Here is a 17,117-nt window from a genome sequence, read left to right as displayed (position 1 = left end):
TATATAGCTTACTGACCCTGGAACTGACCCTGTATATAGCTACTGACCCTGGAACTGACCCTGTATATAGCTACTGACCCTGGAACTGACCCTGTATATTAGCTACTGACCCTTGGAACTGACCCTGCAAATAGCTTACATGAACCTAGCTACTGACCTGGAACTGGCCCTGTATATAGCTACTGACCCTGGAACTGGCCCTGTATATAGCTACTGACCCTGTAACTGGCCCTGTATATAGCTACTGGACCCTGGAACTGGCCCTGTATATAGCTACTGACCCTGGAACTGGCCCTGTATATAGCCCTGACCCGGAACTGGCCCCTGTATATAGTCTACTGACTGGAACTGGCCCTGTATATAGCTTACTGACCCTGGAACTGGCCCTGTATATAGCTTACTGACCCTGGAACTGGCCCTGTATATAGCTTACTTACTTTCTTGTGTTCTTCTTATTTCTGGTGTGTTTTTGTTCTACTTTACCTTTTTTATAGTCCTACTGATACTGATTACTGCATTGCTGGGAAAGAGCAAGCAGGGAAGGCATTTCACTGTACTTGTGCACGTGACAATAAAACTTTAAACACACACAGCACTCTGACTACACTATAAGAGGCAGAGGTTGTTAATTGACAGAAAGCTACTTAAAGACGTGTCATCAAACAAAGTGATTCAATACAGTTTGAGCTACTCAACCACTCCTTAATGCGATACGTGGAAGACTGGGAACATACAGTAAATGTCAAGGTTTATTTATAACAGATTACTGGGCAGGCAGGAACTATGGACCATGAATCCATACTGAACATTAAGTAACAACATGTTGGGGGGGAAATGATTAATCCTACCTCTAAGCAGTGCTTGATATCTGTAAAAATATTATTCTAATTATATTCCACATATCCCTACTTTATCATAAAAAAGTCTAGGAATTTCGGGATTCCACTGCCTCTCCCCAACCGAAGAAGCCTTGAGTGTCAATGACCTGAAGCATTTGCGCTCTGGCCATCAAGTCCCAGACCACATCATCCGACTGCAGTGCTACAGGCTTTGACTGCATCCCCTCCCCTCTCTGTCAGGCCACAGCAACGTTCAGGAAGGCTCTGTCCTCAATAACAAACTACGTATGTCATTCACACATTTATATATATCACCATCCTAACAAGATCACATTGTAGCTGAGAAAGGGATGTGTGCCATGCAGCATTTTTTATTTCACCTTTATTTAACCAGGTAGGCTAGTTGAGAACAAGTTCTCATTTACAACTGCGACCTGGCCATTGTTGAAGAAGAGCAAGGCATTTCATACTAGCCATGACAAGAGATACAATGCATTCGGAAAGTATTCATACCCCTTGACTTTTTCCACATTTTGTTACGTTACAGCCTTATTCTTAAATTTATTAAATATTTTTTCCCCTCATCTATCTGCACACAATACCCCATAATGACAAAGCAAATACAGGAAAAACAGACCCCCAGTAAATTGTTGGGCCAGCATCCCGGAGCTGCCTCTTCACTGTTGATGYTGAGACTGGTGTTTTGCGGGTACTATTTAATGAAGCTTCCAGTTGAGGACTTGTGAGGCATCTGTTTCTCAAACTAGACACTCTAATGTACTTGTCCTCTTGCTCAGTTGTGCACCGGGGCCTCCCACTCCTTTTTCTATTCCGGTTAGAGCCAGTTTGCGCTGTTCTGAGACGGGAGTATTACACAGCTTTGTATGAGATCTTCAATTTCTTGGCAATTTCTTGCATGGAATAGCCTTCATTTCTCAGAACAAGAATAGCCTGACGAGTTTCAGAAGTAAGTTATTTGTTTCTGGACATTTTGAGCCTGTAATCGAACTCACAAATGCTAATGCTCCAGATACTCACCTAGTCTAAAGAAGGACAGTTTTATTGCTTCTTTAATCAGAACAACAGTTTTCAGCTGTTCTAACATAATTACAAAAGGGTTTTCTAATGATCAATTAGCCTTTTAAAATGATAAACTTGGATTAGCTAACACAACGTGCCATTGGAACACAGGAGTGATGGTTGCTGATAATGGGCCTCTGTACGCCTATGTAGATATTCCATAAATCAGCCGTTTCCAGCTACAATAGTCATTTACAACATTAACAATGTCTCCACTGTATTTCTGATCAATTTGATGGTATTTTAATGGACAAAAAAATTGCTTTTGTTTCAAAACCAAGGACATTCTAAGTGACCCCAAACCTTTGAACGGTARTGTATGTAAATAAGTTTTTTCTGCAGAAATGTCTAAAAACCTGTTTTCTCTTAGTCATTATAGGGTATTGTGTGTAGATTGAGGATTTTTTAAATTTGATCCATTTTAGAATAAGGCTGTAACGTAAACATTTTTGGGAAAAAGTCAAGGGGTCAAGTCACGGGGTCTGAATACTTTCCAAAGGTAATGTAACTCAAACAATATAGTGATATTGTAACTCTTATGTACCATAAGGGTATAGTACTTTCAGATCAATGCTCTCATTTCATCATGAAATTGTCAACAATATTTCAGAAAAGAGCATGTAGGTATAGGCCTAGGCCTTCTGAAAAATGTAAATCTCTATATCTGTTTTCTAAGAAGACATTAAGTTGATCAACTCCCTCAGGGCTGACGCAGGAGAACAGCTGTATTTTCCTACTCCTGTCCTCCACATTTCCCTTTGATTCAGTTCAGTACCATCCAAACAAAATCACGGATGTTTTTGCAACATAAATCCAAATCACCAACAATAATGCTGATGATGCAGCTAATGCCTTAGCCATGTTCACAACACCTGCAGAGTGCAGACCCTTTCTTTTTCTGCAGGGTCATACATCAATCGCATCTGGACAGGTTCATAGCAATTCAGAGAATGAAATTGGGCAATATTTTTCTCCTGACACAAACCTATTCACTCCTATCGGTGGTAAAGGTCTCAGGATTATAGCAATAGACAGAGATATGAACAACACGTATGACATATGACTCACTATGTTGTCATCCAGGTGTCAAGGCTYTGTGTGATAATGATGACCGTGCCCAGATGGAAAACTCCCAGAAGTAATTCTGACATCACAAAATGGAGTAATTGTCCACTCCTCAAGGCTGGGCTGTTTGTGCAGGGAGTTGGTTGTGGTGGTGGTGGTGAAAGCATTGACAGAAGAAAGCCTTGTGAGGCACCTCCATTCCTCCATAGAAAAGTTATCTTCAATGCTAGGCTAGCAAACACATTGCACAAAACGTGTAGTTACGGTGTTGTTAACTTAGACCATGACGAGTTACAATTAATAACAACTGGTATGTGGCAGGTGACTTAAATTAACCAGTAAAACCAGTGACCTTTCATCAGGTTTGTCCTACTGAGATCTGACTCAGCAAACCCTACATTCATTAAAGCAGGCAGAGCACTCCATTCTTGTAGGCTCTATTTTCTCAAGAATACAACTGAAAGTAACAAGAACAGTATAATGATGTATTCCTGAGCAACATGGGAAATCCTCATGTGGCAGGCTGTCAGCCACCCTCGGTGCTACTGGCTATGCTCAATGCACAACTGCCACATTGGATTTCAACTTTAAATCATTACATTATTTAAGTCAAAGCAGTTTCTCAACTAGTGTACAAAATTGCTTTCTGAATTTCGAGAGGAAGATGTATTACACATTGAGACAAAATATCCATATTTGATTCCTTGCAATTTATAATTTAAGAAATTCAGTTGTTTAGTGCACAACTACATGTAGCCTAAAGGTATAGATAACAGATTGTCATGTTAGAAGGTGCAAACCGATTTGCATTGAAATTACCTCAAATATTATTCTAACGAGTGGTATCCAATCCGATAAGATCCTTATTAGACAGTTTTTAGGTTTATGGTTTAAATTCAGTTCTCCCCAAAAAGTGAGCTCATGGTTTGATAAAGATGAAGCTTCTTATCCACACATATGATATCAGCCATCATTAAGCCCTTGTCCCCATCATTATACCACATCTGCTTCTTCTCCAGGCAAATCACTCAGGATACCACCTCACTAATGACTACTAATTACATACTGTACAAGTCTAAGCAAAACGACAGCGCTAAAAACAGATAGGATAGTTAGTATGTGATATCTCAGAAACAAATAGCAGTTGATATGGTTTGGGCTTCAGCACAGTAAACGAGTGGGTTTGTCATAAGTTAGACTATTATTACAATGGCCATTAGTTTAAAATGGAGGATATTATATTCACATGGGGGTGCGTGCTACACACACACACATGCTACACACACACACACTACAACCTGGAGGCTGAAATGTAGAATGTGTACACTGACACATCTCAGTGGTCTTGCAGCAGTCAGTGGTAGCCTTAACCTCTCCACATTGTAGCCACTCCCGGGCAGATTTATGAGAACTGAACACCGCTGCTGTCACAYGAGTGATGGTGTGTCCTGAGCACAAAGTACAAAGGCGTATACTCCTGTATAAGTTTATGACTCCATCACAAAAATGTAGGCTATAAGATTACAATGAAACTTTGGCCGCTGGTTCGAATACCCGAGCCGACAAGGTGAAAAATCTGCCAATGTGCCCTTGAGCAAGGCACTTAACCCTAATTCGCTCCAGTGGTGCCGTACTACTATGGCTGACCCTGTAAAACAACACATTTCAGTGTGCCTATCCGGTGTATGTGGGGAAAAAAACATACAAAAAAACAAACATCACACCACTTGGCATGAGTGCAGTAGATTTACGCTCACTGAACAGCATCCCCAGGCTACATTTTAATGGTCTCAATGCATCCATAGAAACAGTAGCACTTATACTAATAACTTAATTTCCTATAGGGCATAGCTGTCCAAATACATAACAATGATGGCTCTAATTCTGCATGTATCAAACCTTTTTATAAGCAGTTAAGCTATTGACCAAATGATTGAAGTGTAATACATTGGCATCCGCACTACAGTATAAGCCTCCTATGTAGTACACTGCATTACTTACTTATCATAGACCACCAGATTAGTTTAAAAAACTTGGTGTACATTTAGACATCAGGCATTACAAGCTAAAACCTTATATTTAAATGATTAATCATTCAATGAATAAATCAACCAAGCTATTATACTGAGGCCATAGCGGGTTAAATGCCCAGCAGTAGGTCTATAGCAGTAAGTAGTTGGTAAAAGAAAAGTGCTAAGGTTTTGTGTTAAGATCTTCATTCCTTACAGGTATTTAAATCTGTTTGGCACAATACATTCTCAGGCCCGGGAGAAATATTATTTCCCTGGAGGCAAATACATTTTCACGGTGCAGCCCAGACGGCAACGGACTGAACTGAACGCATCTCCACTTTTAAGACCGTTACTTTTCCATGGAGCGTGAACTACTTGAGAATTGATCGATGTTTTAATCTGCCTAATAAAGCTCGCTGTTTTTAAGACATGTCCTATTGCCTATTTAAAACAGGGTTGGCTTATTTAATTTGTTTAGGATCATCAATCATTATTGTCTGTTAGAATAATGATATTCATAAAATATGATTCACCTGTTTCTCGGGACGGTACAGCACCTAACAAATACGACTGGTTCACACGTAATTTGAACAGACTTGGTCATGATAACGGTTTTATTTTAGTGCTGTGCCATGGACATGGTGATTATGGGATACAATGTATCAAATTACTCCCGTAATCATTTTGTAGCGTTGGGTTAATTTCGCCTGCAATAATGTATCATCGTCTCAGGATTCAAACTTTATGCAGTGACACTGTGTACTGGCAAGCTATGCCTGCTGTTTACCAAGACCTTGCCGCCAACACAGAGCTGACAAAAGTCACCCTCCCTCCGCCCGCCATTCCTTACGCTACCGCGAAATGTTGTATAGAAATGTGAACACGTTTCTTACTATGCCAAGCAATAAACTACCATTATGCATAACCATTGTGTTGTATGACAATATGGGCAGAACAGCAATGCCATCGGACGCGGGCGTCATCTGTCATTCATTCATGTACCTGTCATCGTAGCAGAAATCAGCGCCCAGAGTGTTGACATAGAGGACCAAAGCCACAGCGCTGCACACGAATTCTGCAATCATTTCTCAAAAAAGAAAACAAGAAAAGAAAACGAAGAACAGTGGAGATAGATCTCAAATCCGATCTCTATTCTCTCTCTCCGTCTTTGTCAAGATGTCTCTACGAAAACAGAAATTCCAATTCCCCATCCTCGCAAAGTGTTGAAAGTGGATAATCCAGGCATCCTCCTTCTAACCCATTTTGAGCTAGAGGAAGGCAGTTTTGATCCGACACGAAATAGAACAAAACGGCCAGCATTTACGGTTTCTGTGACTGCATTTGCACGCCTTTCCTACAAGACTGCTCCTATGATGCATAGTGAGTGGTCCGCTGGATAAACGTCGTGATTGAGCCGCGTGTGGTTCAAAGGATATTCTGCGCATGTGCGATGCCCCTCCTCCCAACAGTGAATAGAAGAAAGGATGCTAATGATTTGAGGATTAGGCTAGACTGCATGGTGATGGCACACCTCTTGATTGCGAACCGCTGGTATCCCCCATAGCCTTTCTTTATGTATTCTAGCCGTGATTATATAGTCCATTATGAGTGTGAATATGGCATTCTTGGTTTAAAGGAACAGTGACACCGGTCGCGCGTGTTTTTTACACCCTCTGGGGAGATCTTTGTATACACAGCATAGTCGCATAATCTGGTTTTAAACCGAGCAGTAGGCTATAAACAGTACTTGGTTAGGGCCACACTGCGCCAGGCATACAAACACTAGGTTTGATCTACCGTCTGCTGAAACCCTTTTTTAAATATAAATATCATTTTAAAAAATTGAATAGAACTACTGACCCACAAGGATACAAAATATTAGTTATTCCGCCTTCAAATGTCTGTTGATTATTGGATTATAAAATCTGAAATGGCATAATGGTTGTTGTTCATTACTCTTAAATAACCAATCAACAGACATTTGATTAGAGACTAAGGATTGCATGTCAGAAATGAGAATGTGAAATGACAGGTGTCTTCTCTAAAGTGTTACAACACGTTAACCCTGTAGTAAATATTCCATTGAGGCTTGCCTTCAGAGGCAAAACACTCCACTTAAATTGCAATAAACCTGAGGCAGAAAAAATAGTCCAATAAAAAAAAGAACAAACAATATTCTAAGCAGACTAAACTCCACTCCATGTTGAACGAAGTTTCTGATTAGAATACTCCACCAACGGAGTGGAGCAGAGACAAGACTTTGTGGAATCTAGCTCCGACTACATCAATTCGCCCAAGATCAATACTTTAAAAAATGTAAATTATGAAACGCCAACCTTGTACCTGTGTTCGTCCTCAGTATTTGCGTACCTTTCTTTATTTCCATACTTTTTCAATAAACATGAATCAAATACAACCACAGACATCAGAAACTTCCTTCACCATGGAGTGGAGTTTATTCCGCTACCTCATGAGATCATTTGAAGTTAAATTGTGTTAAAGAAATCTACGGCAGAGAAATAATATGACCGCCTGGGGGGGAAAATATATTTCCAGGGGAAGTAGGTATAATATCTGAATGACCTATTACTATAACTACATGGTTATAACACACTATAACAGATCCATTCATGTAGTATGAATCAAGGCAGGCGGGGTGTCTTTACAGCAATCATTTACTTTTTTCTTGATGTGTGGCCATTGCAGGCTACTACGACGAGTGCTTCCATTGGTCTTTGAAAACATCCAGTAGAGGGCTCACACAGCAAGAAGAGCAACACTGACTGTTCTCAGCAACAGGGAGTCAAACTTTGAAGCAATGCAGCACAGTCATTCTTCCAACTGTATCAAGTGTTGTACACTAAAGCAAGTATTTTCAATATGCACTATTGGAATAATATAACCATTTGAGTGTTTGGATATGGAGAGATTGAGATGAAGTAGGGGGAACAGATGAGAAAAACTAAAACTACTCCATCGTGTGGTCCATAGACAAAGAGGCCAGTATGGTACACTGCACTTAGGCGCTTGAGCAATGGAGCAAACAGAGCATCTGCMTCTCCACTTTCAAAATAGAGGTGCAAATGTATTTTTTTACACACCCACTTTCTTACCAGAAAAGTATCATGATCCATCAGGTAATTTGCCATTTTCAATGATTAGTAATGTTTTGAGATGGTCTGCATTAAAATTGATATGTCGATTTTATATATGATATAATAATTAACAGATTGCATTTTGCATCCCCCATCGCCTCAAGATGAATGCTTTTGCCCACTGGAAAGTTTTGCTTCCCTCCCACACACCACTGTTTTGGTTTAGTGCAGTTAGAAAGCACTAGTTGTACCATTGGTGTTAAAAAGGAAAAGACACCTGKAAAAGAAAATTGTTCATCTATTTTGTTGTACCGTTACATTTGTATCGTTGTTTCATGTCCAATGGACTCAAGGTGTTCCTAGATATCATTTGAGAGGCGTCCACCACAAGCAAATTTTGTCATTTCACTTTGCCTGTAAGAACCATGATGAGCACAGGCATGTCTGATTAGGCTTCACTGTATCGCAGCCTCTGGGAGAATCTCAATTGCTTGCGTCCTCTCTCCTTGCCTCAGAGGGGAGGGACCTCTGGCTTTCTCATCCAATGGGTTTTGAGAAGGAGAGAGGATGCGAGGAGTATGCATTTGATATTCTGCCACTGACTTCCATCAGCCTACCAAAGATTGCACCTTTGGAGAAAACTGAATGTACGGTAGCTCACGGGCTGTCAATGAGTAGCTCRCAAGAATATACCAAAGACAGTACAGTATGAAGCACAGAAGGCTGGTGGCACCTTAATTGGGGAGGACGAGCTTGTAGTAATGGCTGGAGCGGAATGGGTGGAATGGTATCAAATACATTAATCATGTTGTTTCCATGTGTTTGATGCCATTCCATAGGCTCCGTTCCAGCCATTATTATGRGCCATCCTCCCCTCAGGAGCCTCCACTGGTATGAAGATAGGTTAAAACTGCTTCTCCAATAGAAATCTCTGATCACACTTGTAGGCGATGTCATGTTGACATCAGTTAGCTAAGCGGATGCGTAGAACTAAGCTATATAGAATTGTTTTAAGAAGGTCATACCAAGGAATATTTTGCTATTTGATTTTGGAATTTTAAGATGCCTTGAGGTACCAAAAAATATATATAATAGTTTGACTGTGATAAGCGCTCAGGAAATAAGAGGGTCTTGTATGCTACATTAATGATACAAGGCATTGCCATTGCACAGCCATAGGCTTTTACAAGCGCCACTGCTGAGGTTGCTGCCTTTTTGAAGATTGTGTTCCACCATATAATATAACCAGTTAATAGTACGGTTTCAATAAATCAATCATAAATGCCACTTGTTTTTTTATTGACTGAATATATATGGGGCAGTTTAGCTATTATGATTTGTTATCTGTAATGGTTATGATACATTAGACACTGTTGGCATATCAATAAAGAGAGAAAAAAATAAGAAGTTTTCTTGAGTTAAAAAAAATGCATATATTTTTTAATTGGAGTGCTCAAGTTCAATATAATTTATTGTGGCAGAACCAGAAAAATAGTTGTGTTCTGTTCATAAATATAATTCCCTCTGTGAAGAAACAGTATAAAAATATATATTTGCATCCCACTTTCAGACAAAGCCAAGCACCCAAGGCAATTGATGAAATGCTATTTGAATAGAGAGTCCCCCATCTAGCGAGGAAGGTATCAATGTGGCCATTCACTGAACAGCAAGAGACGATGATGTAATACATTTCAAGAATTAATTAAACTTTATGTGCCTGTAACCCATCTGCCAGGGAATGTCTGTGATCAGGCAATGTTTTCTGCATTGACAGTGAAAGCAGTATAGTTAAAACAAGGACATTTAAATATGTAGTAGTTGTAGTAATTATGTTAGATAGTTACTTTCAAACCTAAGGCTTTTTTCGGCAGGGACCAAAGTATCCAATTCTACTTGCTATTTCTTATTATTTTTTTATTTTACCTTTATTTAACTATGCAAGTCAGTTAAGAACAAATTCTTATTTTCAATGACGGCCTAGTGGTGGTTAACTGCCTTGTTCAGGGGAAGAACGACAGATTTTTACCTTGTCACCTCGGGGATTCGAGCTAGTCCAACGCTGTAACCACTGGCTACCTGCCACCCCCTATTAACTCAATACGAAGCACATTTTGGTAATTTATAAGACACTCTTATCCAGAGCGACTTACAATAGTGATTGTATACATTTTCATACTTTTTTTCATAATTGTCCACCGTGGGAATCGAACCCACTAACTCTGGAGTTGCAAGCGCCATGCTCTACCAACTGTATTACACAGGAGAGTAGAGAGCAATAAGGGAATGACTTAAACTCCTTAATGTCATCGAAGTTCAATGATTTATTGACTAAGCAGAAATTACGCTTTGATAGTGTACAGCACAATGTAAGCAAAAGCAGCAAACATACTGTATGAACATGAAACATCATTTTATACAGTCACTTTAATCTATGGCTAAAACTTTCCAGTGATACTGTATATTGACAGCGGCTATTGAATGATGTACATTGTGTGAAATGTGTACACAATTTGTGTGTGTACAGTACAAGTCAAACGTTTGGACACACCTACTCATTCAAGGGTTTTTGTTTATTTGTACTAGTTTCTACATTGTAGAATAATAGTGAAGACATCAAAACTATGAAATAACACATATGGAATCATGTAGTAACCAAAAAAGTGTTAAACAAATCTAAATATATTTTATATTTGAGATTCTTCAAATTAACCACCCTTTGCCTTGATGACAGCTTTGCCCACTCTTGGTATTGGTGTGCTATGTTAACAGTTAATTTGTCAAATTTCTTTACTTCTTAAAGCATTTCAGCCAATCAGTTGTGTTGTGACAAGGTAGGGGTGGTATACAGAAGATAGCCCTATTTGGTAAAAGACCAAGTCCATATTATGGCAAGAACTGCTCAAATAAGCAAAGAGAAACGACTTTAAGACATGAWGGTCAGTCAATCCGAAAAAATTTCAAGAACTTTTAAAGTTTCTTCAAGTGCAGTCGCAAAAACCATTAAGCGCTATGATGAAACTGACTCTYATGAGGACAGCCACAGGAAAGGAAGACACAGAGTTTCCTCTGCTGCAGAGGATAAGTTCATTAGAGTTAACTGTACCTCAGATTGCAGCCCAAATAACTGCTTCAGAGTTCAAGTAACAGACACATCTCAACATCAACTGTTCAGAGGAGACTGTGTGAATCAGGCCATCATGGTCCAATTACTGCAAAGAAACCACTGCAAAAGGACACCTATAATAAGAAGCGACTTGCTTGGGCCAAGAAACACAAGCAATGGACATTAGACTGGTGGAAATCTGTCCTTTGGTCTGATGAGTCCAAATTTAAGATTTTTGGTTCCAATCTCGTGTCTTTGTGAGATGCAGAGTAGGTGAATGGATGATCTGTGCATGTGTGGTTCCCACCGGGACGCATGGGTGAGGAGGTGTGATGGTGTGGTGGTGCTTTGCTGGTTACACTGTCAGTGATTTATTTMGAATTCAAGGCACACTTAACGAGCATGGCTTCCACAGCATTCTACAGCGATATACCATCCCATCTGGTTTGCGCTTAGTGGGACTATCATTTGTTTTTCAACAGGACAATGACCCAACACACCTCCAAGCTATGCAAGGGATATTTTATGAAGGAGAGTGACGGAGTGCTACATCAGATGACTTGGCCTCCACAATCACCCGACCTCATCCCAGTTGAGATGGTTTGGGATGAGTTGGACCACGGAGTGAAGGAAAAGCAGGCAACAAGTGCTCAGCATATGTGGGAACTCCTTCAAGACTGTCGGAAAAGCATTCCTCATGAAGCTGGTTGAGAGAATGCCAAGAGTGTACAAAGCTGCCATCAAGGCAAAGGGTGGCTACTTTGAAGAATCTCAAATATAAAATATATTTTGATTTGTTTAGCAATTCTTTGGTTACTACATGATTCCATATGTGTTATTTCATCATTTTGATGTCTTCACTATTACTCTACAATGTAGAAAATACTAAAAATAAAGAAAAAGCCTTGGATGAGTAGGTGTGTCCAAACTTTTGACTTGTACTGTACATGCGTGTGTGTTTGTCAAAGTGTGGCATTCTCCCACATCTAGTACCATTCCACCAAATAACATCTGTCTTCAGACATAAGACTAAAAGGAGTAACATAGGACATAGAGAGGTCCTTTAATGACAGTGCAGAGAGAGTATCTATGATAATCCTATTTCTCACAGACACAGTATTGTTCAACGGAACACCCATCGTCATTCCAATCCCCTGGGTCTGTTGAACGGTGTACAAACTCCCCACAGTCCTGCTCTGTTTCTTTCCAGCTATTAGGCTGTCCATCCCCCCAATACCTGAAGTAGAAACAACACATAGAATCAAACTGTCAACTCTATCAGAGTCTACTACTCCAGTCAATGTTTTCTAATAGACACAGAACTCTTCAAATGTCTCACGTGGTAGTCAGTGGTGTGCCGTCCACCCATTTCCAGGTTCCCTCAGCAAATGTGTCAGTCAGACCRATCCAGATTTGTTTATTTGCTCCGTTTAACCCATTGATAAATATCTGTCATTGCGGCACAGAAAAAAAACATTGCTCACACATATCCTCTATCTCCCACCTCTCTCTCTGTCTTTATCTCTCTCACCTGTTCCTCTCTGTTGTTTATGATCACAAGGTGGGCTTCTCTCCTTAGACAGTCCATTCTGCTCTCCTCCCAGGTTTTATTCACAGTTGAGAGGAAGTAACAGCTGGTTTCGAACTTCATCCATCCTTCGTGACAAGGTCTCTCTAGAAGTTTTCCTTACTTTATTTACAAACATTGATTTATACCACTCTCATTGAATGAAGTAGCAAGAAAACAACATGACACAGAAAGGACTTCTAATGAAGTCAAATGTCATTTTATTCACCTTTGAGCTTCTTGTTCAGGCTGATTGTCTCCCTCTGTAGCTGGTCTCTATCTTTAGTCAGGGTGCTATAACTGGTCTGTAGCTGGTCTCTCTCTTTAGTCAGGGTGCTATAACTGGTCTGTAGCTGGTCTCTCTCTTTAGTCAGAGTACTATAACTGGTCTGTAGCGGGTCTCTATCTTTAGTCAGGGTGCTATAACTGGTCTGTAGCTGGTCTCTCTCTTTAGTCAGGGTTCTATAATTGATCTGTAGCTGGTCTCTCTCTTTAGTCATGTTGTTGTAGCTGGTCTGTAGCTGGTCTCTCTCTTTAGTCAGGATGCTATAACTGGTCTGTAGCTGGTCTTTCTCTTTAGTCATGTTGTTGTAGCTGGTCTGTAGCTGGTCTCTCTCTGGAGAATAATGCTGACCAGTGACTAGGGGAACAGTGAAACATTGAAAACATTTATCAATAATTATGTCACTGAAGATGATCAATGTTTTAGTGAAAACATACTAAACTTACAGTGTACACACAGGCCTATGATCCCAGCCAGTAGGAGAACACACAGCAGCCCCAGACACAATGCAGCAACGTTGTATGGTCTCTTCCACCACTGAAAATGTACTACATCACAAGATATTATCATACAATCTTTGCAATTACATTCATTGTTCATTTTATTTTTAGATCATGGAATTCATGGTTGAATAAAGAGAAAACAACACCTTAAAAACATCCATAAATGTATACATTTGTGCAATTTATATCTATACATTTATTTTTCCCCCAATTATTTTAGGCTGTCTGGCATTAATGTGCAAGCCTAACTTTTATGGCCTAACTGTACTCACGCCAAATTGCCTACATGCCAATCGCCAAATGCTTTGGGGAACGGGCAGAAAAAGTTAAAGCTGCAATATGTAACTTTTTGGGCAACCCAACCAAATTCGCATAGAAATGTCAGTTACAGATCTGTCATTCTCGTTGAAAGCAAGGGATGAGACAGGATAAAGAAGGATTTTAAGCCTTGAGACAATTGAGACATGGATTGTGTGTGTGTGCTATTCAGAGGGTGAATGCGCAAGACAAAATATTTCAGTGCCTTTGAATGAGGTATGGTTGTAGGTGCCAGGCGCATCGGTTTGTGTCAAGAACTGCAACCTGTTGGGTTTTTCGCACTCAACAGTTTCCTGTGTGTATCAAGAATGGTCCACCACCCAAAGGATATCCAAGCAACTTGACACAACTGTGGGAAGCATTGGAGTTWAGCATCCCTGTGGAACGCTTTCGACACCTTGTAGAGTGCATGCCTCAACGAATTGAGACTGTTCTGATGGCAAAAGGAAGGTGTTCCTAATGTTTGGTATACACCATGTATAACTGTGCATTTGCATTCTCTCAACATGCTGACAGAAATACATTATATTTCTCCATTCCTCTTCCAGAGTCAAAATGTAGCCTACATCATAACTTGTCTTTGTCCCCTTCATCTATACTGATTGAAGTGGATTTAACAAGTGACATCAATAAGARATCGTAGCTTTCACCTAGATTCACCTGGTCAGTCAATGTTATGGGAAGAATGTTTTCTATACACAGTGTATACTAATGACTGGAGCGGAATCAGTGGAATGGTATCAAATACATCAAACACATAGTTTACAGGGGTTTGATGCCATTCCATTTGCTTCGTTCCGGCCATTATTATGAGCCGTTCTCCCCTCAGCAGCCTCCAATGCTGTAGAGGCACTGTCTTTATTGCCATCCTAAAAGCTGATAGTATTTCAACAACATAAAATATGCATCCAAGCCAAACTGAAATCTTATTAGAAACATATTGGGTCGTTTTCACAGCTTTCTATTTCCTTACAACCGGTCAAACTGATGCCATTTGGATCTTTTGCACAGAAAATCTTTCCCTTCTTTTTGATTATTGCATTTTCTCCCCGGTCCCTAAACGTTTGACAGAGAAAACTTGACCAATCTCAACTAGATTGAAGCATTCATTCTATCGATGTATGACATTATTCTGGTGATTAAGGGTTTATTTAGTCTTCTAGAACAGGATTTCTCAAACTCAGTCCGGCCCCCCCCCCTTGGGTGCACCTTTTGGTGTTTGTCCTAGCACTACACAGCTGATTAAAATAACCAACTGACCATCAAGCTTTGATTATTTGAATCAACTGTGTAGTGCTAGGGCAAAAACCAAAACGCGCAACCAACGGGGCCACAGGACCGAGTTGGGGAAGCCCTGTTCTAGGGCAACATACAGTATAATGACAGAAGAGAAGCTGCATGTATCTAATTATAGACAAGTTGACTAACAAATAGCTTACCAAAATGTTGGAAATTAAAAGCAGAAACATATCTAAATCATGTCAAAAAATCTTTCCACTGTCTCTGACTATAGCCTATGACACATTTTTATATTAGTGGGTTAGGTTCGGGTGCAGTCCTCAGATTTTCAATTTATCACTTATAGTCGGGCGGTTGCAGGTGGATTATTAACAAATGCGGGTGGGTGCGGGTGAACAAACAGCTGACCCGCACCACTAGTGTGTGTGTGTGTGTTGGTACCTGAATATTTAACGCCATCTCTTGTTCTGGTCATGCTATGTGTGTCGTCATCAATATCCAATATCTTCATTGTGCTGGAATCATTGTCTTCTACCTGTGTTTGTAAAGATTTCCTCAGGTATCTGTACACATATGCTCAGATACCGTGTCTGTACCTTGCAGTACTTTAGGTCTACATTCAGAAAATCTGATGGCCGCACATGTACAGTATGTATTGGCAAAGTTTGTCTATCAAAAACACTTTAACCCAAAACACTGAAGCTAAAAAAGTCAAATATACTAGCATGCCAAATAAGCACATAGAAACAGACAGATTCTCAGACCCTCAGTGACACATTAGCCCACAAAATAGTCAGACAATGAATACAAAATAACAAATGCAATGGAAATAATTCTTACCATGGTCTTTGACATTTGAAAATTGATTAATCCAAATATATTGCACTTGTGTGGATTTAAGTAATATGATGAACCTACTGTACTGAAATGTATTGATCGAGCACCAAACGCAAGATCCTGGGCACCAAACGTGTTTTATAGTCCAAAATACAGTACATTTTGTGCCAACATCATCATACCGTTACTTGGTCAAACAATTATTAAGTAATAATATACCATTGGATGGTGGGTTGAGATTTAAGTAACTTGTGGTTGATTTGGGCGTACCCATCAAATGTGATGAGTAGTAAGAAACTATCCATCTGTCTAAGGCCTTATGGTTAGCTGAAAGTCAAGATAATGTGATTTCCCAGGAAAGGTGCTGCATAGGATTTAAGAGAGGTCATAGTCCTTTAGAAGCCGAGGTGCAGTTCATGGTCGAACAAAGATTTTACAGAACAACATCCTTTAGCTGATATATTTTCTACTGTACTGGCGCTGTACTGCTCAATCCTCCTCTCTCACTCATACTTTACTATTTCATTGTTTCACTTCCCTCTCTCTTTCTTGTTCTTTCTCTCTTCGTTCTGCATTATTATGCAGATGCAGATATTGTGAAATCAAAAGGAAATGCTCCATAAGCAAACTCAAGTCACTCTCCTGAAATGCCTCTCAGAATTGTTCCTTGCAATGAGTTATTTTCATCTTTAATTTATTTTAATAAAGATTTGATACCAGTAGATTCATGTTTCGTTTATGCTTTATTGTTTTGTTTTGGTGGGTTTCAGTTTATTAAAAATATGTGGAACTCTATTTACGCTGCGCCTTGGTCTCATTCTAACGACGGACGTGGCAGAAGATCCCACCAACAAAGGACCAAGCAGCGTGCCCAGGAGGAGGAAGTATCCTGGACTTGGGAAGAGATCCTGGATGGGAAGGGATCCTGGACTTGGGAGGAAATCCTGGCAGGACAAGATCACCATCCTTGGCGGGAGTCGCCTAGGAGCATGAGAGGACAGCAACGACGTCGGGGAGGAAGGCCACAGAAACCCCAATAATTTTTTKKGGGGGGGGCACATGGAGCAGTCGGCGGAGCCGAGGAGTGAACCAGAGACAGTCAGGGAGTCGAGTGAGGAGCTCGACGCAAGATTCCGGAGAGAGGTGCTGGCGTTAAGAGCGCTGCAGAGCGGGCGT

General features: G+C 40.2%; 2 protein-coding genes across 3 annotated transcripts in view; both read right to left on the bottom strand.

Moving 5' to 3' along the window:
- Positions 1-6,406, bottom strand: part of LOC111962607 (protein O-mannosyl-transferase TMTC2-like) — a 165,602-nt gene extending 159,196 nt beyond the window's left edge. For both annotated transcript variants that reach the window (XM_023985818.1, XM_023985820.1), the window contains exon 1: positions 5,999-6,406. In XM_023985818.1, coding sequence (XP_023841586.1) covers positions 5,999-6,081 — 83 coding nt within the window. In that variant the 5' untranslated portion in view covers positions 6,082-6,406. The remainder of the gene's footprint in view (positions 1-5,998) is intronic.
- A 5,549-nt stretch (positions 6,407-11,955) lies between these two features.
- LOC111961190 (C-type lectin domain family 4 member M-like) lies at positions 11,956-16,157 on the bottom strand. Its single transcript, XM_023983278.2, has 7 exons — positions 15,945-16,157; positions 15,546-15,639; positions 13,491-13,592; positions 12,991-13,401; positions 12,726-12,868; positions 12,534-12,643; positions 11,956-12,431 (listed from the first exon to the last, which is right to left on the bottom strand). Exons 1-7 carry the CDS (start codon positions 15,957-15,959, stop codon positions 12,293-12,295), a joined length of 1,014 nt encoding a protein of 337 aa, XP_023839046.1. The 5' UTR covers positions 15,960-16,157; the 3' UTR covers positions 11,956-12,292.
- Positions 16,158-17,117: the final 960 nt, after the last annotated feature.

Source organism: Salvelinus sp. IW2-2015, linkage group LG4q.1:29, assembly GCF_002910315.2.
Source record: "Salvelinus sp. IW2-2015 linkage group LG4q.1:29, ASM291031v2, whole genome shotgun sequence".
NCBI lineage: Eukaryota > Metazoa > Chordata > Actinopteri > Salmoniformes > Salmonidae > Salvelinus > Salvelinus sp. IW2-2015.
This window is presented reverse-complemented; position numbering and strand designations above follow the sequence as displayed.